The sequence below is a fragment of the Pararge aegeria genome, chromosome 2 (assembly GCF_905163445.1).
Source record: "Pararge aegeria chromosome 2, ilParAegt1.1, whole genome shotgun sequence".
Classification (NCBI taxonomy): Eukaryota; Metazoa; Arthropoda; class Insecta; order Lepidoptera; family Nymphalidae; genus Pararge; species Pararge aegeria.
Window position 1 is genome coordinate 14,128,852 of NC_053181.1, and position 25,678 is coordinate 14,154,529.

At 34.4% G+C, this 25,678-nt stretch overlaps 1 protein-coding gene across 2 annotated transcripts; it reads left to right on the plus strand.

The window, feature by feature from the left end:
* LOC120629205 (tumor protein D54) lies at positions 1-18,078 on the plus strand. Of its 2 annotated transcripts, XM_039898066.1 has the most exons (6): positions 1-897; positions 4,168-4,331; positions 7,267-7,370; positions 7,972-8,031; positions 11,793-11,955; positions 15,201-18,078. In XM_039898066.1, the coding sequence occupies exons 1-6, from the start codon at positions 534-536 to the stop codon at positions 15,318-15,320; spliced, it is 975 nt and encodes a 324-aa protein (XP_039754000.1). In that variant the 5' UTR covers positions 1-533; the 3' UTR covers positions 15,321-18,078. The 2 variants fall into 2 exon arrangements, with proteins under 2 accessions (XP_039754000.1, XP_039754008.1); XM_039898074.1 differs by lacking the exon at positions 7,972-8,031 and having other exon boundaries at positions 5-897.
* The last annotated feature ends 7,600 nt before the right edge of the window (positions 18,079-25,678 follow it).

A 25,678-nucleotide genomic window follows, 5' to 3' on the forward strand; every position in this document is an offset into this window, starting at 1 on the left:
AATAAACTTTGGCCAAACGGGCGAACTTGGTTTTTAAGTTGTTTTGTTCTCTGACCACGCGTTCATCTCACAGGCATTTTTGCCGTATGTTTCAAACTTTGGAAGCGCGGAGTTGTTTTAGTTTAAAATAGGAATCAATTTTAAGGGGTCAAGAGCATGCATTAAAAAACTGTCAGAATTTAGCTCGCACAGTTGCCGGTGAAAGTGGCAAATACGAGCACTCAGGCAGCGACGCGAGACGAACGCGAGTGGTCGTGCTCGTGAATCGTGGAGCCCGACGTGGCGGAAGCAACGAAAACACATATTGCGCGCTATTTGTCATACAAGACAGTTTAATTGGTTCAAATAAAGTTTAACAGAGAAAAATGCCAGTGGTGAAGTATATCTATGAAATGTTTAGCAAGTGGGCATAATATTGTTGCCAATGTGTGTAATAGTTTATATTTTGAGAATATTTTGTCCGAGCTTATCGGTAATTCTTATGAACAATATGCAAGAGTGCCGCGGGAGACGAGGCAGATAGATTGAATGGAATGGCGAACCATGCGGAGGCGAGCGTGGAGCCAGCGAGTTTGGAGTACATGGAGGATCCGTACTTCGTCCCTCCAGATGACGACTCTACTCCTAGCTTCGACGTGGCCGTAGACGAGTTAGAGGACATAGTCAACTGGCCACAAGATGACACTGAGGCGGAGTGGCGTGCACTGCCCGACCTTGCCGATTCCGCTCTCTGCATTGAAACAGAGTTTTACATGGACAATCGCCGGCGTCGCTTGCGGATATTTAGGAAAAAAATGCGTGAAGTTCGGGTCACATTTCAAGATTTATCAAAGCCTTATCTTGCCAGAGTGTCTAGCCACACAAATTACAAAAGGTTTCTCGGTATCACTCCTGGAGGTTTGTTTATTAAGTTACTAAGATATCCAACGTTATAGAAGTTTTCCATTTAATTTTAGGAGTTCTAGCCATATCCGTGAATATTCAAAAACATATTTTAGATAGGCCATACTTAGGCACCCCGCAGACACGCCAATATTATTGACAATAATCTTCATATGTCCAATAATATTGCCTGTGATGCAGGGCGTACTTAAGTATTGACACAAAATATTGTCAATATTTATTTTGTCAATAGTATTGAATGCCTGAGGTGTCGATTTAGTAAACAATCCAAGAGTCCACACTCCGCACGTGTCGTCAGTGAGCGTTTGTTCTTTTTTGTACGAATAAATATTGATTTTACACTATCTTCTTATGGCCATAGATTCGTGATAAATATGAGTTTTTCGATTTTAATTCGTCAATTATATTAACCTTAATCAATGGTTACTGTTGATATTTGCGTACCATATGCGTTAGATTGTTATCAAACCAATTGATACTGTAAGTCTGATAAACTGATGATACCTTTACGCTCAAAAAGATATCCACATGCTATGATAGCTATGCTCGCGTCTTTGGCTAAGTGTATCTTGGAATGTACTTAACCTGAATGTTAATAAAATTGCAGAAAGAAAACATTTTTTATAATACATACTGTTAATATTTTTTTCAGTCCCATTGGAATCTTTTTTTTTTCGGGGATAAAATTATCCTATCTCTGTGCGAAATATTGTTGTGATCGGTGCAGTGGCATAAGTCGTAAGCACCCTCCACCCATGTTATTATATTATTGATATCATTCAAATAAGTTTGGATACCGTAAACACGTTTTATTACGTACTTACTAATCCTTACTAATATTACAAATGCGAAAGTATGTTTGTTTATTTGTCCTTTACGCCCTAACTAAGAAATTAATCAACTTGATTTTTGGCATAAAGTAAGTTGAAAGGACGGAGAGACACATAGGCTACTTTTTACCCCAGGACAACCAACGATTCCCACGGGATTTGTAAAAACAAAAACAAACGCGCACGAAGAACGTGGGCAACAGCTTGAAAAATAATAAAGCTGAAGAGTTTGTTTGAATGCGCTAATGTCTAGTACTATACACCAATTGGATTTGATTAATATCTTGCATTCGATAGCCCAATTCGTGAGGATACTTAAAGACTGCTTAATATCACGCTACGAGCCTTAGGAGCCGGGCAAATGAAGGAACCTAGGCGGGCAACGCGACGCGGTGTGTCTGGGTTTACAGTTTTGAATAGCTGATGAAAATTTGTACGGGATACTTTTCCTAAGTCGTACGCCGTCGTGGAGTACAACTCTTTAAGTATAACATACGTGAATAAATTTCAGACTTTGTTTCACAACTTGATAGGCTTGTTAAATGCAATCTGCATACGCAATGTTTTGGTTGAAAACGTATTAATTCATTGAATATGAACGTTAATTTTTAACTTAAACATCATAACAATTATATACATTTTAAATCAACGTAAAATAACGAGGTATACACTGATTGGCCAGTCCTGTTTATATCCAGAAAAGTGACATAACAGTTCAGCACGGCTAGCATGGGCCGCAGTCATTTAGGTATCTTACCTGGAACAAAAAAAATATCCGGCTAAGTCTGCTGTGGGCTCTTCTTAGACCAGGGCGTGTTTGGAACCCTAAAGCTTTAGGTTTAAGTTTGCGAACGAAGTTATCACCACCCCCTTAAAATTATGTAATCATATATGTATGAACGCTTCAATCATATATGTATACCCCAGTTATTATTACATGTATATTATTTGGATACTAGCTGACCCGAAATCTGTTATTACCGGAAAACACAAATAAAATAACATTATCTAAAAATTAATCCTAGCTAGATCGATTAATCGCCCCCGAAACCCCCTGTATACTTAATTTCATGAAAATCGTTGGAGCTGATTCCGAGATTCTAATTATATATATATATACAAGAATTGCTCGTTTAAAGATATAAGATATATTATTAGAGCAGATACAATTTTGATTTTTGTTATCACCATCTCACAGTAAATTAATATTAAGCTATGAAGTTAGAGCAATTGATACCCAAGCTTTTTATCGTTTAAGTAATCATTAACATTATAATAGGATTTTTCTGTAAAATACGTTTTATATGAATTTTGTTATACTTCTCCTATTCTATTATATTGCCGTGCTGATATTTTGTTCCTTTAATTAATATGCAACGCGGTTTACGCGCTTTTCTTTTTAGACGAAATTTTGAGTTATTACAGTTTTATATAATTATTTCTGTGCAATTACTTATTAATCTACACGATATATATACTTTTCATGTTACACTACCGAAATATTCTAAAAGTATTCCGCCACTCGCCGTACCGCTTACTTACCCAGGCTAAAAAGTATCAAATATTTTTTTTTCAACATCCATTAGTTAAGCCTACCAATTTTTTCGTCTCATCTAGTGGACGAGAAATGGGGTAAACATAATAATATCATGGCGCCCAAACAATAAAGAATACATGCTATCTTTCGCATAAAATTACGTTACATTACGCCATTGTTAGGCCGAAGGTAACTTAAAAACCGGCACGCTTTCGCATTTATAATATGAGAAGCTAGAGATTTCAATTTATAATATGAGAAGCTAGAGATCAGGATTATAGCAAATTAATGTTCATTTTATACATGGACTATTTTATTATGGATTCATAGACTTCCGCAAAGGCGGAAGGAATTCTTTCCATCACTGTATAAAGAGAACAGATACAGTAATTCGATCTCGTGGAAAATGTCGAAATCGTCTAGACAACAAGTTCACCCGCTCAAATAATTTCGAAGTAGGAGTACGCCATTAAATAAAAATGTACATTACATAATTATTTATATGTAGGTATCTAATTTTTTTTATTTCTATTAAACCAATGGGAATCGAAACTGACTGTCTGTCAAGATTATGAATCATCAGAATCGCGAAGCACTGTTATACGATGCATGTGTACAGTACATGCTGAGGATTTGATGAAGGCGATTTTGATAAATAGTTTATCTAGTTCCCTTACTGAGGCTTTTAAGGGCCCTTTCCTTAACCCTGCACGTACTGCACGATTGCCTCCAGGTTTAAATACATTTATTATCTAAAGAAGTGGTAATATATTATCTAGTTAGTGTGATACAAAACAAAACAAACACAAAAATACAAAAGGTGGTGCGTTTATAAAAAAATTTGCCTCTGTATGAAAATCCCTAATCAAATACGTAATTCAATTGTTTTGTGTTCAGCTGAAGAAGCAATGATGGGCCCTGGCGCCGGGGACGCGAACACCCCGGACGAGCTGGCGGGACTCACCCCCGAGCAGGCGGAGCAGCTTCGCGCCGAGTGGAGCCGGGAACTTGCCAGGGTCGAGGATGAAATTGCCACGCTTCGCACGGTTTTGCAGAGCAAAGTAACGTATTGGATTTATTATTTTTAACTTTACAAGTTAAGTTGGAAAGTTGTAATCACACTCATTTAAAAACTTTTGATCCACAACTTTTTCCTGAATATCAATGTTGAGAGAAATACAGCACCTTTGTGATAAAAATATAAACAGCAACAGCTATAAAACCAGCTGGTTACATAACTATGACAAACCAAAAAAGTTATGGTCCTAGATACTAAAAACATTACTGTTTTTTATTATCTAGGATTCAAAAACACATCCATACGCAAACGCGTACACGTGTTAATGTGATTTCCAGTCATTTCAATTGTAACGGTTCTCTTTCTTTTATATGATAACGTGAAATGTACGTTATTTAATATCATAATAATTTCTGTAAATCGTATATTAGTGATGCTTTGTATGGTTGTGAGCTCGCAGTGGCATACTCTTTATATACGCACAAAAGCATTACATATCCTAAAATTTATATAAGATATTGGGGGAAGTTTTCCCATTTTATGCCATCTTTCCAGCCACTTTGTTTTCGTATTCCTTTTCCAGCTAGCCTTGTGTTGTATTGTCGCTATAATCTCGTTTGTCTCGTCATAATTCGCTAATGGACCAACAATATAAAAAAAATTGTGTCACATTACATGGTTATCTCGTGCATACGCTTGGTGGTCTTTACGACATGCAGTACATACGCAGTAATATAATATTTTTTCACGTTTATGTAGGTTATAACGGCGGTACTTTACTCGTAGTTTAAGACATGTCTAATGCCATACACGGGCTGTTAACGTCTAAAAATCTATCAAAAGGGCACGGCAAGCGATTTCGTAAAGGCTAATGACAATAAACTACACCGCGGTGGCCTTTTGTGTCTATTTAAACATGTCAACTTTAAAGTACAGTTTAGATAATATGGTAATTTGAAACCTCCTAATTATTTGATCATGATTAGTACTCTTGAAGAATAAAAAAATATATAAGTAAGTTGGTTTTATGCTACTTCTTGCGACTGTATAACGTTTTCAAATAGAATATTAAAATGATGTTAATTGAACATAATAAACACGTCAGTTCTGATCTGGTTTTCATTACTTCAAAACTCAGATTTGGGTTTGATACCCAGCCAGAGCTTGCCCGCAGAGCCTCTATATGGTGACTCAGGCAAAAAAGTATTTATTATATCATTTCGAGATATAATAAATACTTTGTCTGCCGTCTAGGCCATATGAAGAACACTCGGACACTCATAGAATTGACGACCTAAAAAAGATACCCTAACCTAAACCTTCAGTTTTCGAAATGTGAACCCTTGTTATGCTGGTTTTGCTTGTTACATCTTTAAGTATTACAACATTGTATATTTCATAAACAAAATAAATTTATTAATGTAATATTATCGTTGAAATATAAAGAATATGCTAAAACTATTATCGTCGGGCACTCGCAATATCTTCACGGTCATTGAAATTTTATTTGTTTCACCTTTAGCGTTTACTTTGTTTCATGAAAAATGTAAATTTAATTGATACTTTTGTGTACACATTATTTTCAAATAATAATGTGTACTTGTATATGAATACACCTCTTGCGCATTGCAAGTTTTTTTTTTGTGTTTGTGACGCAGTGGTCGATGACATTATTTCTATAATATGAAATGAAAAAAAGACCAATTTTACAATGAATACAAAGGCCACACCTACGCTACATAGGTAAGGCTATATCGTGGTTACTTATTCGAGTTTCATTTACTTTTCGCTCGGTTACAGTAAGCTTATCACAATTATTTTACTAAAGTATGTTCTTTTAAAACAAAAGTCTTTAACTATTCGTGGCACCTATTAGTTTAATTGAAATATAAACGTTTTTTTTCCAAGAATATTATGATGTCATTGATCGTACAACTGTACATACCTATTGTTTGTTTGTATGAGTTTAATATATTGTAGTATTACAGTTTATTAAACTCGTATAAACTACCTGACAATAGCGCGTAATGTGTGTAAGCTTTTCATCATAAAAAGTAAAAAAAAAAATATTATGGAAAAAATACACTGTTCTTGGGGGAATGACAACTTCATGTTACAAGGTTTCATATACCTACAGGATGAAATAGGGCCTGTTGTTGTTTAAATTAAAATTAACAACTTTTGCTCTACTACTTTTTTAATATGTTTAACATACATAGTTTGTGATATATCACAAACTATGTATGTTAAACATTTAATATTTTACATAGATACTTGTTACTACGTAATGTAACATCGGCATCAGCGCCCGAACCACGACTCGACAGCGCGTCGTTGTCGAATTACATGTATTTAGTTTCACAGTGCAATGTCACTTTCCAGAAAAAACATGATTTATAATTTTTTTGTGAAATGTGAAAGCCACCAATAACACTGCACATAAAAAAAAAAAAAATAATAGAGTTTACTCACTGACTAAATTACTTGTTTCTTATACAATACAGAGTTACTGAATGTATAATTTAAATTATGAACCTAAAACACCAGCACGCTTAGTCAGGCCGTCCTCCTCTTGAATTCTCCAGTGTGCTCTGTCCCTGGCTACTCTGTGCCACTCTTTTAGTCATCCTCCCATCTTACGTTGTGGCCGTCATTTTTTCCTCTTCCGATCTCTTTACTTGTGTACCAAGATATGATATTACAGTCCAGCGTCATTTTAGCCTTTTAATCTTTCTGGGGACATCTGTTGATCTGTCTTTTGGTTTGATATTCCACATGCTCCTTTCCATTCTATGTGGGCATACCTTGAGCTTCTGTTTGTCAGCTTTCGTCAATCCTTAGGATTGGGAGAATGCACATGCTATATACCTTGCAGTTGGTTGGCATTGGAATATCTTTGCTTTTTAGTGTTTCTTCAAGTGACCACTGCACATAGACCATAGTATATAGAAACTATTAAGATAATGTTGTTTGTTCAGATGCGTCAAAGCTCCGATTTAAAACGAAAACTTGGCATCACAGTCTGGAAGGAGATCACTGAAGACGTGAATCAAGGGTTGAAGAACGTCAAAGAGAGCCAAGTGTGAGTACTCCTTGTATTATTTCTGAGATACCTCCACAAAATGACTATATTTCGACTGTTAGAACACAGTGTTCACTTTCACATAGCTTCGCTTGCTGTTTTTATTTTGCTTGTATCTCATCTAGTTTTTACCGAAATGGTGGTGGTGGAGTAAAAAGCTGAGGGTGTACGAGACTGCGACGCGATTTGTGACACGAATTTAAAACTAGAATTTATTTTTTTGCTACAGAATGATTACTTTGTACAAACAAACCAGACGGATTTCGAACGTACCTAATGGTAACTCCCGACGAAGTTTTATTTTGAGATGCTCATAATGCTACTCACCGAATGATGAGCGGCGTCTTCGTACCTGCAGAATTACTGATATCCCTTTTGTGTATAAAGTAGCCTAGTACACTGCAAACTCCTAACAGTCCTAACCTTACTTAACTGAAAATCTTTCTTAGAAGACTTCGAAGACTTAAATTTGATTTATCTGTAATATTCTCGATCGAAGATATGTAAGTATAGATTTCGCTAGTTTCTAGTCGCGTCGCGGCCTAATGTAGCCTCAGCCTAATAGTTTCTTTCTTTTGATTTTTGATTTGTTACATAACAGTTATCAAACGATAGAAACTCGTGTGGCTGCGCTTACACAAGCTGTGACTGAATCACCTATGTAAGTACTGTTAAAGGTTCAAACTTCACTAATCCTGTAGTAAGCCGTAGTTTATATTTAGCGCTAACTTTATTTGCTCTATTTAAAATGTTCTAACCTAAATGAAATTATTGTTTACTTGTTTTAAGTCTTTTTAGCAAGCAGTGGCTTGCACTCTGAGTATACAAACAGTGCTGTGCAGTGTCCAACCTTAAATCATTTACTTGACCAAACTGCCAATTTATATTTGAGGTTGATCGTTGAAAGGTGTAGTAGGTGCATTTACTTGCTATGAGAGCTAATTTAAATTTGTGATTGGTACTTTAGGTACCTACAGTTAAGATTATCTGTTATAGTAAGTGTTACTTGTATCTACATCGTATCGTCCTACTGCTCCTTACAATATTATGTGGATAGTGTTGTGGATTACATAATATCAACCCACACTTTTTTGTTTAGATTTCCTAAATAAATAAAATAAAACCTATGTATAATATTTAATAAAATATAGAATTTAATAAACCGAATAATAAAAAACAGACAGATCTGTTTTGTGTTTCATGCACTACACCGCCTTGCTAATTGCTTAAAGTCTTGCGAACTCTGTTTTTCTGAACTGAAGGTCCTAACCATTTGTATATATATCGCCGCCCTTAGTCGCAGAAAAGGTAACCTCGAAATTGGTTCAGTTTTTGCAGAGATAGAATGTTAATAAGCATTTCGCACATACCGTGTTTTGAAATCGGTTTAAATTGTAGTGGACGACCATAAAAGGGCCACAGAGTATGTGCATTTCATTAAATAGACTACCTCTACTTACTTTTTGCTCATAAGAATATAATCGATCATACTAAACATGCTCGATGGTTATTCGGATATTATTTATATTTCGCCACCTCTTATGTAAATTGCACACAGTTTTGCACTATGTTTATTTACACGCTCGCGACTAACAGGACTTTATTTCCGGCATTGACACCTTTTTCGGGATACAAATTCAATATAATTTGTTTCCAGCAAACCCTACTTCTGACGCTTTTGAAAGGTTAAGTTAAGAGTTGGTACAATCGGTTCGGTAAGCAGTTTCTACTTAGACACGCAGTGGTGTTTTAGCAAAAAACATTGCACAAATTATCAGCGTCTTATACTACCATTATTCTTTGTGTAGATAAAAGCAGGACCGATTGCTTCCAAGAATAAAGTTTGTATTTTGGAAATAGGACAATAAAAGTAAGTAAGTATAAACAGAGAAATATTATTGAATGATAAATAATTATTTTAATAACGTTTATTTCAGTTTCAATATAAAAGAACCCAAAAAAAATACTATTCGGACTAATTGTAATGGCTCTGCGGAGTTTCTTGCCGGCTCTTCTCGGTGGAATCTGCCTTCCTAACGCGGTGGTAGAGTCACTACTTGAAATAAATGAATTTTTGACTTGAAATAGCATTAGCACGCGTATTAAGCTGTATGAAAGGCCGTATTGTTTTAATATTATCCTTATCGCCGACCCGATGGCGATGTAGGTAATGGGAAAGGTTTTTTTCAATGACTGGGTTCAAATAGAGGATTAAAGTTTGTATGAAAGTCGTTCATTTTTTAAGGTTATGTTCATGAAAATTGTCATTTTGGCTTTCGGTTAAACAAAAAGAGGTGTTTAAAAACTCCATATCCGACGGTTTAGATATGGAAATACGTTCCTATAAAGGTTGTTCATTTTTAAATCCCAACGCAAATCGACGGGGTGTTATAATTTTGACGTGTCTGTGTTTGTGTCTGTCTGTGCCATTGTATTTCCCAAACGGATGAACTTTCTTTTTTGTTTGAAAGGTGAATGAATGGGAGTTTTCTTAGCTGTTTGATGAAAATCGGTCTAAGAGGGCCGCTTGTATATTATTTATTTACAATTCCCTCAATTTGGGTATCAAATGAAAGAGTTTGACTAGTAGAACACTTTGACAAATTTTATTTAAGTTATATCCATAAAAGCTGCACATGGGCCACCACTTCTAACAACCACACTTTTTTAATTAGGTATACAGGTATGAAATAAGAGTGGAGTGTACTAGCATGCGAAAAATTTGAAACGCTCTTGTGTCGCGTCGCATTCATTTGATAACAATCGATGTCATGCGTTCATTGATGTGGAGTGGATGAGTCAATTTTGTGAAGTCTGGCTTTATCGCATGTTGTGATAATTCGACAGTTTTAGTGTGACTAATACAGTGTTGTAGTTTTACTTTGATTGTCGGTGATGCATAACTGACCTTTTATCGTATCACCTGATTTGATTAAGTATATAGCAATAATAATTTTATGTCTTTAATGCCGTTGCCGCTGTTTTCACTTACGACGTACAATGCTATGCCTAAATAGATGTATGTATTGTCGTAGTATATTAATAAATAATTAATATACTACGACAATACATACATCGCCATCTAGCCCCAAAGTAGGCGTAGCTTGTGTTATGGGTACTAAGTTGGCTGATAAATAGTTTATGAATAATATACATAAATACATATAATATACAGATAAACACCCGGATACTGGAAACATTTATGTTCATCACACAAACATTTTCCAGTTGTGGGAATCGAACCCACGGCCATGGACTCAGAAAGCAGGGTCGCTGTCCACTACGCCAATCGGCCGTCAATAAGTAACGCCTAATCTAAGGGGTTTCTAAGCCTACATCAACCGTTCACCAATAGCTATCACTTAAGAGTTGGTAAAAGTTTTTTCCTGTAGACATCGCCTAGATCATTAGGTACTCCATTAAGGAATGTCTAGGTTGAGTGAAAACGGGCATTATACTATATAATATCTATACTAATTTAATAACGGTGGAGATTTTCTTATGTCTGACAACGCTTTGCTCAGCTCGCTTTGCTCACTACCAGTACATCTGAACAGTCTTATTTGTTCAGTAATTTTTGCATTAGATTTATGAGGAAAGGTTGCGGATTCGATTCTTGAACATGTTTATAACTCCACTGAAAACCGGTGCGCAGATAATCATGTAAATTTAAAGTATAAAACACCCAGAAGGCAATCCGGGGTAGGAGAGCTATTTAAGGTCATAAGTATTTAACACAAAAATTACTATTCTAAATATTTTCGTCCGTCGTTTAAAAAATTAAATTGATAATGATAGTTAGTTTGTCATAAATAATAAATATTTGTAATAAATAAACTTATTTATATCAATTTAACTGTATTCCCGCGGGTAACATACGAGGCGACTAAGGAAATATAACTGAGAACAGATTGCAGGGTTCGTTGTGCTATTACTATCATCTACTGCGATCAACAACGCGTATGCCCATTTCGATTATAGGCAAACCCTCCGGTTAGGAGAGGCTCTTAGTCCAGCAGTGTACTGTAATGCGCTATTGATGATATCAATTGAAATGTTTTTAAGATACGCCTTTGGATTAAGGGCGTTTGTGCGCTAGCAGATTCCTTAACGTATTTAACGGTGTTACCTAAGTCATAAGATATCAAACGTTTACTAGCAGATTCCTAAACGTATTTAACGGTGTTGAGACATAAGATATCAAATGTTTTCTAGCAGATTCCTAAACGGTTTTAACGGTGTTAAGTCATAAAATATCAAATGTGTTCTAGCAGATTCCTAAACGTATTTAACGGTGTTAAGTCATAAGATATCAATTGTTTTAAAGTCTTCACTTTTAATTAGGGTATGCGTTTCGCTGAATAATGCAGTGTGTAGAACTTATGCATTGGAATCTTATGGCGACTGTTTGCTGTTGTGCAGGTACCAAAAAACTGAATCTGTGATAAAATCGACTGCGGAGAAGACTACGTCGATTCTGGGCGGCTTCACGGCCGGCGTTTCCAGCAAGCTGGGTCAGATGCGCAACTCGGAGTCATTCCGCTCCATTGAGGAGCGCGTCGGCACCGCCTACGAGAACGTTAAGGTACCTTTTATTTTTTTACGTGGGGAATTCTCATGGATACTACCGCACCTGGGGAGGTGCAGTCAGACTCTTACCGACTAAGCCCCCCCTGTTCCAACTCAAAAAATTAGTACTAGCCTGAGGTTTCACATCTTGAGGAGTAAACAGTTTTAGTCAGGCACGGAAACCTGCGAGCGAGCGGCCACTCAGCTCCCGCTCAAGTTTTCGTTTATGCACGTTTAGTAGTAAGTCACAAATACATGAAGCAAGTGTCGCTGATGCCAGTTTTGTACGTTTCGTATACACGTCGGAAGTGTCTCTCATGCAAGTTTATTACGTCTGATACGTCTCGCATACATGTCGTAAATCTCTTTTATGCAAGTTTTGTTAGTTCACAAACAGACAGAGGTTTTTAGATAGATTAGAAAAAAATGCAGTTACATATTTCGCTAGATACTAAAATCATAATTGAAGATTGTTTTGCAACACTGGTGATTTCGCGGACTTGTTACGTAAACGTTTCAGACAATCTCGAATGAGAAACTTAGAAAGCACATTAGTTGCGCATGCAATAAACCACCAAAATGTTTGGTAACACTTACATAAGTAAAGCTTTTTTTTATGTTACCGACTTTTGACTCACAATACTGCAATAACATAACAATATTTTTAATTCCGTGTTCCAATAAGAAATCACCGAGATAGCTTAAGCCTGATATGTTTACCATAGACTATTGAAGCTGTAGAACACCCGCAAAGTTTGGTGATTCTTAGATCTAATGTACCTAAGGTTGAGATGGGCTGTGGCCTAGAGGGGGATGCCCCCCTCTAGGCCACAGCCCATATTAGCTTATTGTTGATGATAATAATAATAAAGATGATGTTGTATGTACAGGGTGGAATTTTTTAATGCCAGCTGCAGGAAAAGTACTCGTTACACTGTAGTTAGACAATTTTACTCAGAGAAAACATTTTTTAAATTTTGAATAGAAAGAACTAAAAGAAAAAGGGTATTGTGGGAGACGAATCCAGCTCTTAGTAAGATATTTGAAAAAATTATATTAAATCAACTCTTATATCATTTTAATGTAAATAACTTACTACACCCTGAGCAGTATGGCTTCACTAAAGGTCGTAGCACAACGGACGCAGGCGCTAAACTTATAAAACATGTTTATGATGCCTGGGAATGTTCACAGAACGCCATGGGTGTTTTTTGTGATCTATCTAAAGCTTTCGATTGTGTTGATCATAAAACCTTGCTTCTTAAGCTAAGCCACTATGGTATCCAAAACGTTGCACTAAATTTGGTTGCCTCTTATCTCAGCAATAGAACCCAAAGAGTTTGCATAAATGATGCAAAGTCTCAGGGTTCAAATACCTCAATGGGTGTCCCACAAGGCTCGATTTTGGGTCCTTTTCTATTTTTAGTGTATATAAATGATCTACCGTACCATGTCAGTGGAACATGCGACATTGTATTGTTTGCAGATGATACATCTCTAATTTTTAAGACTGATAGGAGTAAAGATAACTCTGACGAAGTAAACCGTGTTATGTCGCATGTGTCGCACTGGTTTACAGTTAACAACTTACTTTTAAATGCAAAAAAAACAAAGTGTGTCGAATTTATCTTACCAAATGTAAAGAAAATTGATAAAAATATAATGATAAATGGTGAATCACTAAAAATAGAGACTTCCACAGTTTTTCTGGGCGTGACCTTGGATAATAAGCTACAGTGGGGTGCCCATATAGATTCACTAGCGGGTAAACTAAGCTCGGCTGCCTACGCAGTCAGAAAAATTAGACAGATTACTGACGTTGAAATAGCTAGGCTAGTTTATTTTGCGTACTTTCATAGTGTTATGTCCTATGGAATCTTGTTATGGGGTAAAGCAGCTGATATCGAAACTATATTTATATTGCAGAAAAGAGCTGTACGGTCAATATATAAACTTAAATCACGCGAATCCCTCCGTGAGAAGTTTAAAGAAATAGGCATACTTACTGTAGCTTCACAATATATTTATAACAATATAGTATTTGTAAGACAACATATTAGTCTTTATACACAAAAAGTGGACATAAACAGTCGACTTACAAGAAATGGTCATAAATTAGTGTCATCTGCATATCGTCTGCGTAAGGTACAGGGATCATTTGTGGGATTGAGTATACGCTTTTATAATATGATTCCTAAGGTGATTTTGGACCTGCCAATGCACAAGTTTAAAGAATTTGTTAAAACACATTTATTAGAGCGAGGTTACTATACAATTGATGAATTTTTTAATGACAAGGTTGCTTGGAAGCATCCGGCTCCGCTTTCAGCTCTCACAAGATAGAAAAATGAATGTTAAAATACAAAATGTAAATTGTTGATGTTGGAAAAGAGCAACTGCTGAGTTTCTTGCCGGCTTCTTCTCGGTAGAATCTGCCTTCCGAACCGGTGGTTGAATCACTACAAACAGACAGACTTGACGTTTCAAAAGTGCTTATATTAGGCCTACTTGAAATAAATGAATTTTGAATTTTGAATTTTGAATTTTGAATTTTCTCAAAACATAGTGAGAGAAATTTTCTGTAACCTAATTTTTTTTGTAACATTGTTTGGTTTGACAAAACTAACTTCAGCAATAACGGCATGTAGGTACAATCGCCGCAATAACCACCATAGGTCTAGAGTAAATCTTATTCGTGTTTATGAAACGAACAATCAAGTAAAATTTTCAAAGAGTTTTCGCATGAGGCAACCTCGGGTCAACGTCCCGCCTTTGCCCTGATATCCCGAACCCTGGGGCTGGAGCTTTCGCGCTCATCCCTTCTCCCCGGTGACGTTGTTGCTACCCTTAAGGTATAGATCATGAGTTCTTCTGGGAGCGCCTTGGGGCAACAACCTACAAGCTGCGAAGAAGAACTGCCTGGAATCTTATCCCGGCATAGCAAACTCCATCCTGAGTGGCATCAAGCGATTTAACAATACACAGTAGATTATCAATTTTAATTATAACAAGTTTTAGTTTATTTATGTGTATAGTAAAAACAGCCGATGTATCAAATCGCAGAAGCAGGGCTGTTCGTTCTCAAAATCGTATCTTCTGAAATTAATAATTATAAGCATATAAAGTACAACGATTTGAGAAATAAAAAAACCCCCAGGATCAGCTGCAGTCCTTGCGAAAAAAAGCCATAAAAAATGGTAACTGTGAAAGATTTCTGTAATTGAATCACTCAGATGTACGAAACGCAAAATAACGTTGCAGGGTAAAGTGGCCTCTAGGTCCAACTCGACGCAGAGCTTCGACGAGGCCCTCCGCGACGCCAGCCGTTCGGCAAGCGGCGCCACCTCGCCCACCATCCCCGAGAACAAGCCGCTGCCCTAGTGACGTCACCGCGCCTCTCACCACAATACACACCACACCGCCCTCACCGCACCACGCCGCACTCCACGCGTTGGAACAATTCGATACTCGATAACTCCCGACTCTAACATAACTTTAATAATTCCTCAACGAATCATGTGTCAATGCAATTGATTTGTAATCCTTGTAATATGTTTATTATGGAGTAGTGCGTCAATTTCAATAATAAAAAATTGCCCTACTGTTCAAAACAAATTCAAAGTCCCGTATAAATGATCTTAAAATAAAACCTCGACGGTTGGATGTTGGATGTTGGTGTACATCCATAGAGTAATCCGGTGTCAGAGTAAACTAAGTTACATTAACCTGGTATATTCCTGATTTCATTTGACCATTGTCATTGCTTGAACGAAGCGCATCAAAATAATGCGACTTTGTCGACGTGTAAAAGTGTAAACATAGGAGTAGTCAAAATTTTCAGATGCCAGTTTACTCACATCATCACAACAGACTACTCTTCCTTGTAGATAAGGAAATCACTAGTAAATTCAATCTATGGGGAATATATTTTTATTTGATTAATTATCTTCGGACATGAGTCTTGACTGTTAAAATCGTAAAAGTTTTCGTCTCAATCAGTGCATTAGGGTTTGTGTGATGCGACACGAAAAAAAATTATTCTTTTTAAAATCAAGAAAGTTATTGTTCTTACGCGTGGAGTCATGATATGTATATGTGTCTTTGGCTATCTCATTACAGGACTTACGTGTAATTCGATTATTTATTAATCCAACTTTAGCAATCAAATTAATGTTGTAAGATTAAAGCAACAAATGTCATTGTGATCGAATTTTAAGCACTCAATAAACCCCACAATAGTTGTCTTATAATATCTTATTGATTATTGTGTTTAAGGGTCTTATAAACAGTGTATTTGTACTTTTAGTTCTAGGTTCAAAAGTACTTAATGTCTCAAATATCTTTGCCTTACCTAGTGGTACTCAAAATACTTTATTTACAGTTATTTTTATTGGTTCTATTTGATATCATGTTAGTTGCTAGTGAACAAAATTTAAAATAGTTTACTTTAGTTTCTGATACGGAAGCTATGGTATAAAATGACCATTAATATTGATTGTAAAGTATTAAGAGTGTTTTTTTTTTAATGATATTGTTTTGACAAATTGAAAATATTTTTTGTTTCGTCTTTAACAAAGGAGAATTTCCAAAAAAAAAACCAGCATATGTTTGTCAATGGTACATAAGGCACAGGGTTGGACAGTGGATTAGCCAATGGGATATTTCAGCATTCATAACATTTGAACACTTTTGTTCGACAACATTTGTCAGGCTTGTATTGTTCTCAAAATTTTCTTAAAAATAACTATGAAAGGATGAAAGGAATAACTAAGAAAAATGCACTGACTTTATGTATAAATATATATTAGAAAAACGCATTGATTATATTTAGATAGATTTCGTTGGGATAATAGCAAAAAGGAAAACACTTGCATGTAAATGCGATTCCAAGTCATTACGAAAAGTAGGGTCGTCAATTAGTTTTTTGGATACTTTTATAGTATAACTGATTTTTTTTATTATCTCTAAATCGAATCTTTTTATGGGTGGGTACACTATCACCTCCCCCCCCACTTTACTTCTGGCCTCTGAAGACGCAACTATGATGGGGTAAAAATATCATGTATAACATGCTATGTAGATGGAACGTAGATTACCTTATAAACTATATCTTAAACAGTTTATTTGTATGTTTATTATACTATCATGTTAGGTAAAAGCTGGCTGTTATTTCATTTTTAAATGACATATCCATAACTGGTTTCAATGCCAAACATGTTCTACTCAACAATTGACAAGGTAAAAAGAAATAAGGGCATCTACTCAAATTATAACGGCTTCACCTGTTATGAAGTATTCAGTATTTTAAAGGCAGCTGGTTCTGGACATTTCTTCATTTATTTTGGGAATTCTCTATTTGAATAGTTTTTTCAAAATTTAATCAATTAAGTTTTTAAATGAAAGCTTAAATTATATAAAATTTTAACTTAAATTCTTATGAAGTAAGAATTCAGTATTTTAGAGGGAGGTGGGTATGGAAATTTTTCATTTATTTTAGGACTCTGTATTGAAATAGTTTTTTCAAAATTTTATTAATTTAGTTTTCAAGTGAAAGCGTAAAGTATTTGTAGAATTAATTAAATCAATATGGTTTTAGTTGCCTTAAGTTGCTTTTAATCAAGTAGGCTTGGTACGAAATGCGGCGTGGTAATTTCAAAGCAGTGTAATAATCTATCGATGTACGCGAGCTTTGTACGTTTATCTTGAAAATTTTATTATATTCACTCTCTGCCCATAATTTTGTCTCACAGCATTCCATGTTTGATTCTCTATCACATTACTATTTGTGACAAACCATTAGTGACGTAAAAATTGCAATTCCTTGTATGAATGAAAATGTATGTCACGAAATGGATTTCGTTAAAATTATAATGTTATAAAAAATCACGGCCCAATTTAGTATGTTTAGTGATGAACGTTAAGGTAAGGAAAAACTATGTTTTAAGTCGCTTCGCGGTGAGCACTTTTATACAAATATATACTTGTTGAATTCACAAAGTTGTAAATTTATAATGTAACGACTAGTAGACTTTGTACGATGTACTTTCCAACGCTTGTTGAGTCCAGTTCAAAAGATGATATTTTTATAAGATGCTTAGCTTTTCCTTTAATTAAAATAATCCCATTATTTACATTAAATATGTTTGAAGATGGTAAATAAATTTATGTATTTAAATTGTAGTGTTTTTTTTTTTAATTTTACCTTGTAATAGAAAATATAAAAGCTTTAATGATACCAATATTATACAAGGTTCTCTTCCTCGATTGAGATAGAAAAAAATCTTGTATCTACTAACGCTACATGGAATTTCGATAAATAGTATTACTTTTGTAAGGGTGTGAAGACAGTTTTATGTCATACCTTCTTCCGGTACCAAAGGTACCATTAGATCGAACATGAATCCAGGAATGGCAAGCTGCCGTTCTTTTCCATTTCATACGTAAACGACATTTTGTTATGAATGTCGTTGAGATATGCCAGGTATAGTTCCACTATAGGAAAAACTATATCAAAAACATCATCAACCTACCGTTTCCATATCCTGATCTGTATATGTGCCGTTGAAATAGCCTGGCCAACCAAAAAAAGATTGCCCACTTGCCTTCTCCAACGGATCGTGATGATGGCGTTTACCGAGTCACGAGACACTTTAGTGTCTGGGTATAAACAAGATCAACTGCAGGCGTGGAAGCTCTTACATTGGGCAAACAAAGAGATCCTAAGCAACGCAGGCCACCGAACATATAAAAGCGGTTAGAGACAATGAAGCACAGAAGTCTGCGATTGCGGAGCATATTCTATAAGGGGTCACCCAGCGCTGGATACAGCTAATTGACCCTAAAGTTTTCTCCACAGACCAAATATACCAGACCAGACTATATTCCAAGATATAATAATGTTTCTAATAATAATAATACTTTATTTGGTAACTATGATCCATCTACACTATTATATAACAGAACAATTAAAATACAACATAATCAAAAACTAAATAAAAAAAAGGTTACATGAGATATTAAATATACAAAATATTTACAAATTAGGATTTCTTCCTCCAGGCAGCCGTACATGGAGTATAATATACAGGGTGTCCCGTAATTCAACGTCAATCTAAAGACTGGAGGTAGGTGTGTTTATAACTACCCTGCAAAAACATAATTAAAAATAGATTAGATAATCTTACTTTTCGAGGATGGTGAAATAGGGGCTCTATCTGTCCTACTCCTATTTAAATCAAATTATAAAATTAAAAGGTGTTAATAATTAATTCTGTTACTCCTATTCATAGATGTCTAACTCATTCAGACTATGTGAATCTTGCCGTATAGGCGCTAAATGCCTTTTCACTGATTATGGGTATTATTTTAAAATTGGCTCCTGTTTAGGAAAAGGTTTTTTTTTTTAAAGCAAAAAGTGGAAGGTATTATTATACCTTAATAGAAATTTGATTAGTTGCGCCAAATTTTGAAATAGCTTGCCATGTGGGTGCAACTACATTTTTTTACACCATGACCTGTCAAAATAAGCTTAAATTTTTTTCTCATAATAATTTCAAGAAAAATTAAAAGTAAAATATATTTTTTCATGTGATCTGTAGAAATAATGTTATTTTTTGCGATTGTGGTCAAAAGCAGAGTTATTAAAGCTATAATTTCAAAAATCTACACACTAAATTTAGCAAATTTGTAATCATAGTACCTAAATAGTAAGGCGATTTTCGACATTGTTCAATAAAATGCTCAGATCACAAAAAGACCTACATTTTTTAATTATGTTTTTTCTAGGTAGTTAGTTATAAACACACCTACCTCCAGTCTTTAGCTTGACGTTGAATTACGGGACACCCTGTATAACTTGTAAATTGGAGAGTCGTATCTATTTATTCAAGACTTCATACCGTTACTGCTCACCCACGATCTTTTCATCAAGGATGCTTCTTCTGATTGCAAAAAAGTCATCAGTATCAGTACCTATTTAAAATGCTGAACATATTTAAGGGGGCGACTATTCCGTATGATACTATACTTTACTCTCTTTCGTCGGTATACCTTTGGCTCTAAAGATCGTATATTCGCTCTTTTTCTCATTATATATGAGCCCATGACTGTCTGACAGTTTCTGTAATAAAACCACTGTACCAGCTCTAAGTTAGGCGTAATAATCCCAGGATAAAAGTTGTGGGACAGAACTTTTAATTATCTCATATATTGTAAATTCCCCATCGTAAACCTAACACCTTGTTTAAGGACTGACGAGGAAGATCTAAAAAGGTATTTTAAAGTTTAATAAGACAAGTAGCTTACACCTGTGTATACTTTTAATATGAAATTTAAAATTATCATAAATTACGTATAGATTAAATTTTGCACGTGGATCGGGAAAATATTAAATAATAAAGAAACAGTTTATATAATGAACAAATTGTATTTCGACCATAGACATTTAAATTTTTCTATTGACTTGTACACAATAATTTATCCACAAATACTACTACTGTTTGCATATTCTTACTGCATAAATATATATAATATAAAGTCACAAAATTAATATTACTATTACGATTGTCATTTGAACATTAATTTATCATATTATACAGAGGTTTTTTTATTTCCCACATTGTTCTCGTGTTTTTTGATGAAGTTATAATTCATCAGTAAATTAAAGCCACTGAAAATCAAAACACCTATTTTTATAGAAAAGGTTTATTGTTCTTTATGTACCTTTGGCTCCTCAATAACACAAAATGCATCTTTTTAATGCAAAATGTTCTGTAGTTATCATTCCCGAACTGAAGAAAACTGACTTTTTTATCCTTGACATATATATATATATATATATATATATGTCAAGGATAAAAAAGTCAGTTTTCTTAACTGAAAGTTCCAAAGATATATATATATATATATATATATATATATATATATCTTTGGAACTTTCAGTTACATTAAAATTTGAATTAATAATAAGCACACTAAATATTCTGCATTCTATTGCTTTATACGATAAGATAAAAACAACTGCGGTCCGAGGACCATGACATTATGAGCAAAGCGCTCGGTTTTAGGAAAGCCAGGGGCGAATTCCGCCAGTTCTTATGTGTGATAATGCAAGTGTAGAAGAACCAACACATCTTGATTATTAAAAATGTAAGGTTGCCATAAGAGACATTTTAAGTTTACGAGCAAATGTATTGAAGAGGTTAATTTTATAAATTTGATGAAATTATAATAAATTTAACAGGCCATTTTGCATTGAAGCGAAAAATTGCAATTAGTGCAATATTTGGTTAAAAGTTTTAAAACCAATAAAATTATATAGATCTATAAAATAACAACTCATTACTATTTGCAGTTTCCCATGCCTGAAAGCTATTTAAAAAATTAAGATCATTGACCACGTTGTCAAATACCCTTTTGCCATGAACCAGAAGCATATTTCTTTAATAGGTGCCTACTTTTAATCTATTTTCAATTTGGTAATTTAGGAATAAACCAACCTGACATAAAAATTAACACTTTTTTTAAATTAACGTTAAAATACCACGGTATTAAAATGTATATAGATAGCAGCTAAGTTGAATGGAGTATCTACAATTTTAGGTTACATACGACAACAAATACTCAGTAATGTCAAGTAAAACCCTTTCTGTGTAAACAATGCAAAAACAAGCAGACAATTTTAATAAGTTCCTTAAAATGTTTAGGGAGAGCGTAGAAAAAGCTCGGTCACAGCTAATGTCAGATCATGTCATGTTATGCAAGGCGTTAACTGAAGATTTGAATATTGTATTTCAAATAAGTAAGGAAAATACTTTGTTCTACCATATTTGAAAGGCTAACTAAATTCTATTAATTTCGAAGTTATTCAAGAGATAAATAAAAATAAAACACCAAAAAAAAAATAGCCTGAATCCTGCAAAAGGAAAATGCGACTGGCGTAAAAGTTTAAAGGTTACTTTATCAAAATAAAATTTGAGTCAAAATTCAGTTATTTGGTCAAACATCGATTTATTTAAGATATGTTATGTGGTTAAGTGACTGATATAACGGACGAGTACACTTTATAGTTTATAGTAAAGGCGGACTTGTTTACAACATACGAAATATGGGACGTTAATACACTAAAATATTCAGATTTTTAAGATACTATTGACATATTGAACTTACATAAAGAAACTCTAAAAACCAGCAATGCTTTAACATAGGTTACTGACGTTGCTTTTTTTATTTTTATTTAAGAGCATTGCAATATACAACATGCTGTCAAAATATTGCCAAGAAATTTTCGCAATTTAGAGAAAATTTCGCTAAAAGAAAAGGCTCTGTATATAAATTTAATTAAATAAATATGTCGTGAAAAACGTTTTGGAATTTTGACAGCGCTTTATATTTATTTACCGACATTTATTTCAAAAGACAAAGAGTGACGGAAGGGTCAGCTCAAACCATCGAAAGTTAGACCTATTGACCTTAAATATTAACCTACTGTTTCTTTATGAAACCTGTTTTATAGACTGTTTTATGAATAGGCATCCATTGTGTGTGCTGATATATAAGAGTGTCTCTGAAACAAAAAATATAGTGTGTCTATTTATTCTTATTTTAGTTTATTAGACACTCGTGTTACACCATAACTATGGCGGCAACAAATCGAAGACAAAAAGTGACAGCAATCTGCCTGTTCTTATTATAAATTCGAATAATACATTTCCAATGTATAAGAAGATGATAAAAGATGATTCTGATGCCGTCTGAGCTGACCCTTAGTTTTGATGTTTACTTATTGGTTTAAATTTTACAACAATGTCAGTAAGCTCAGAATAAAAGCTTATCTCAAAACTTACTATACTGAAGTCCGCCTGTGATATTTTTCGTAATACATAGTGTTATCCTTTGTATTTTAACTAACAGACTGTATATATCGAATGAAGTTATACAAAGTTAAAATAATTAAAACACAGGCGGATGGCTATTTGGTACAGTTTTCGACGAACACAAATTACACAATAACAAATTAGAATATAAGATATATCCATTTATTAGGCTTGCTGCACATAGGCTACTTTTATTTCAGTGATAGTCGCTAGAGCTACTAATCAATTGTTGACGAGATCAACTGTAGACCACTTGGAGCGATTGGATTGGCTGTCCGAATGGCAGAGCATGTCTTAGTAGCTTTTGTACAAAAATGTACTTCTAAAGCGAATATATCGATCGCGCGGGCTTTTTAGTACAGATGCTAAGGCCACGAACGTTATTAACTGCTGTGTAGCTCAACTTACTTCTAGAGACAAAAATAAATAGTGTGTAATAAGTAACTCAGGCGGTAGAAACCAATGTGCGACCAGCCTAAATACGCCCGCAATTGTTTAACCAAACATACGATAGTATAAACAATTGATAGCAAAAGTGGGAAATACCTCGGAACAAGAGTTATTAAATTGAACTAACTCGCATGTTTTATATTATCACTTTTATAAAACTGAAAGTAGTAATATGAAAACTGAGGGCTAACGCAGAGAGTCAAACTCCACTCGAATTCTCGAGGTAATTTCCCTCAGATAATTAAATAGCGTCCTTAACAGTATTAAAATAGAGCTGTCAATAGTATGTAAGATGCACATGGTTGCACCTTTTGTTTGTTTCTCTATTACGGCCTGTTTCTTGTGAAAAGTGTCGGATGAAGTGTCCGAAGATGTCGGAGCCAAAACGTAAGTTTTGCCACTATCTTACTTTATGTCAAGTGACAAAAACGCAATATGTGAATAATCTATCCGAAACTTATCAGGTGGTGAAATAGGCCCTATTACTACTTAGAACTTTATTTGAATCTGAAAAGGCGATATTCAATTTTATTTGAATGAAAAGTCTCGAGCATGCTCTCGTAGTTTGTCACTCAGTCTGCGCTGGCCTTAAGCTGTACATTTGAAGCTAAGTTTCGACACCCAAGAGTAAGCTATCCAAACCCACGTCACATCGGCTTTAGCGCAAATCATAACGCTGCATATCCATACAGATTTGGCAGATAAACTTTACTCACGTACGTTTCTTAATTTGAAAAGTTACTCTATGGGCACTAAACTGTGCTGCCATTACACAACCAATATACTTTAATTCAGGCATATCAGCTAACATTTGCAAACATAATGCACTCGAACCTGAGAAAACACATAATAAGCAACGAGGAAAGTCATATAATTTTTCGTGGCTGTCGAAACAAAAACTGTCTTGATGACGTGACAGACACTATAGATACTGACAACATTTTTTATCACTACATCAATTCTTCAATACGCCTCGAACACAGGCAATAATATTGACAATATTTTGTAAAGCTTAGTTTGTTATTATATTTCATAGTATGCTAAGGTAACCTCTAATTTTCACTCAGTCATATTAAGATTTTTTTTTTCTTTGCTTGTATGTAATAGTTTTAAATTTTATTTTGATAACCTGTTGGTGATCTTATAAAAAAATAAACAAACAGATTATTGTCAATAATATTGGCGTGTGTGGTATACCTAAGAGATGACAAGTCGTGATTGATAAACGCCGGTTAACAAAATCATAGGGCTTTCCCGTCGCATCGATGCTCATCTAAAAGTATAAACAAAAATATACTCATACGCAAAAGGAGCGCAATAATTACATTATTTAAGTGGCTGCATACCCTGCACGAAGAAATTTGGAATCTATTATACAAATCTATATCGAAACCTTATGGTGGAGTCTACACAATATTAAAAAAATTATATGCTATCTACTAAGACTATTAGATTTTTAGAATTAGATATAACTCACATAATGAATTCACCGCACGTAGTTATTGTGGTCCAATGATAGTGAAATTTAAAAAAGCAAAAGACCAAAATGTATTCTTTATACATTAAATTGAAACGAATCCAAACATGAGCCACATCTCTTTATCATATAGAACTATATTTATCTCACGAAATTATTATAGTTGTCAATAATATTATAAGTGAAAAATTACTTATTATTACACAAAGAAAACTATTCCGACCTTTTGCCCTTAGAACTGATATTTCATACCAGAAAAATAGAAAAGCTATAATATGATCCATTAAATTACATAATATTATTACTAAAGGCGGTACATTCAAAGCCAGAAACTTTTGGTATCGCAGGATGTAGGAGATGAATATATTAATATTGCATTTTTTGGACTAATTATTATTTAGACATCTAATTATTTATTTATAATACTTAATAATGAAGTGTCGAATATTTCTTACACATAATAAACCTTAAGTATTCTCGGATTAACTTAATATTTACGAACTATATTGAATACCATACGTATTCACGAGCATAACTATGGGTCTGAAGAAGTTCTGAGATTATGATGCTACGTTCATTGATTGACAAAACTTACCCTGTGCGTTCAGATGCGCTGTGAGGCTACATAGTAATATTTGTGAATACGTGTGCTCTATACGAGACTAAACATTTGAAAATTTTGGCATTTGATCATCATTTCTCGTTCAGTTTCACGATAAAATATTAGTCATGTTATCTGACCACACAATAATTCATGATTTCTACATATTAGTAGTCGATGTTACATACATTATTAATGATCTAAGTTTCTTTTTCATTTTTCAATCACAGATTAAAACATACGAAAGATTTTTCCTTTTTCATGAACCGTGTTAATTCCAAATTTTGGAAAGGGTTTTGAATATTTTGCCTTATGCACTCCTCTGCCATTAATATTT

What these genes read in the sequence shown, in the direction of transcription:
- LOC120629205 (XM_039898066.1), top strand. Translation starts at nt 534, where the DNA reads ATGGCGAACCATGCGGAGGCGAGCGTGGAGCCAGCGAGTTTGGAGTAC. An exon ending in AACGTCAAAGAGAGCCAAGT is followed by an intron (nt 7,371 to 7,971) that starts GTGAGTACTCCT and finishes GTTACATAACAG; the next exon opens with TTATCAAACGATAGAAACTC. An exon ending in CCGCCTACGAGAACGTTAAG is followed by an intron (nt 11,956 to 15,200) that starts GTACCTTTTATT and finishes ATAACGTTGCAG; the next exon opens with GGTAAAGTGGCCTCTAGGTC.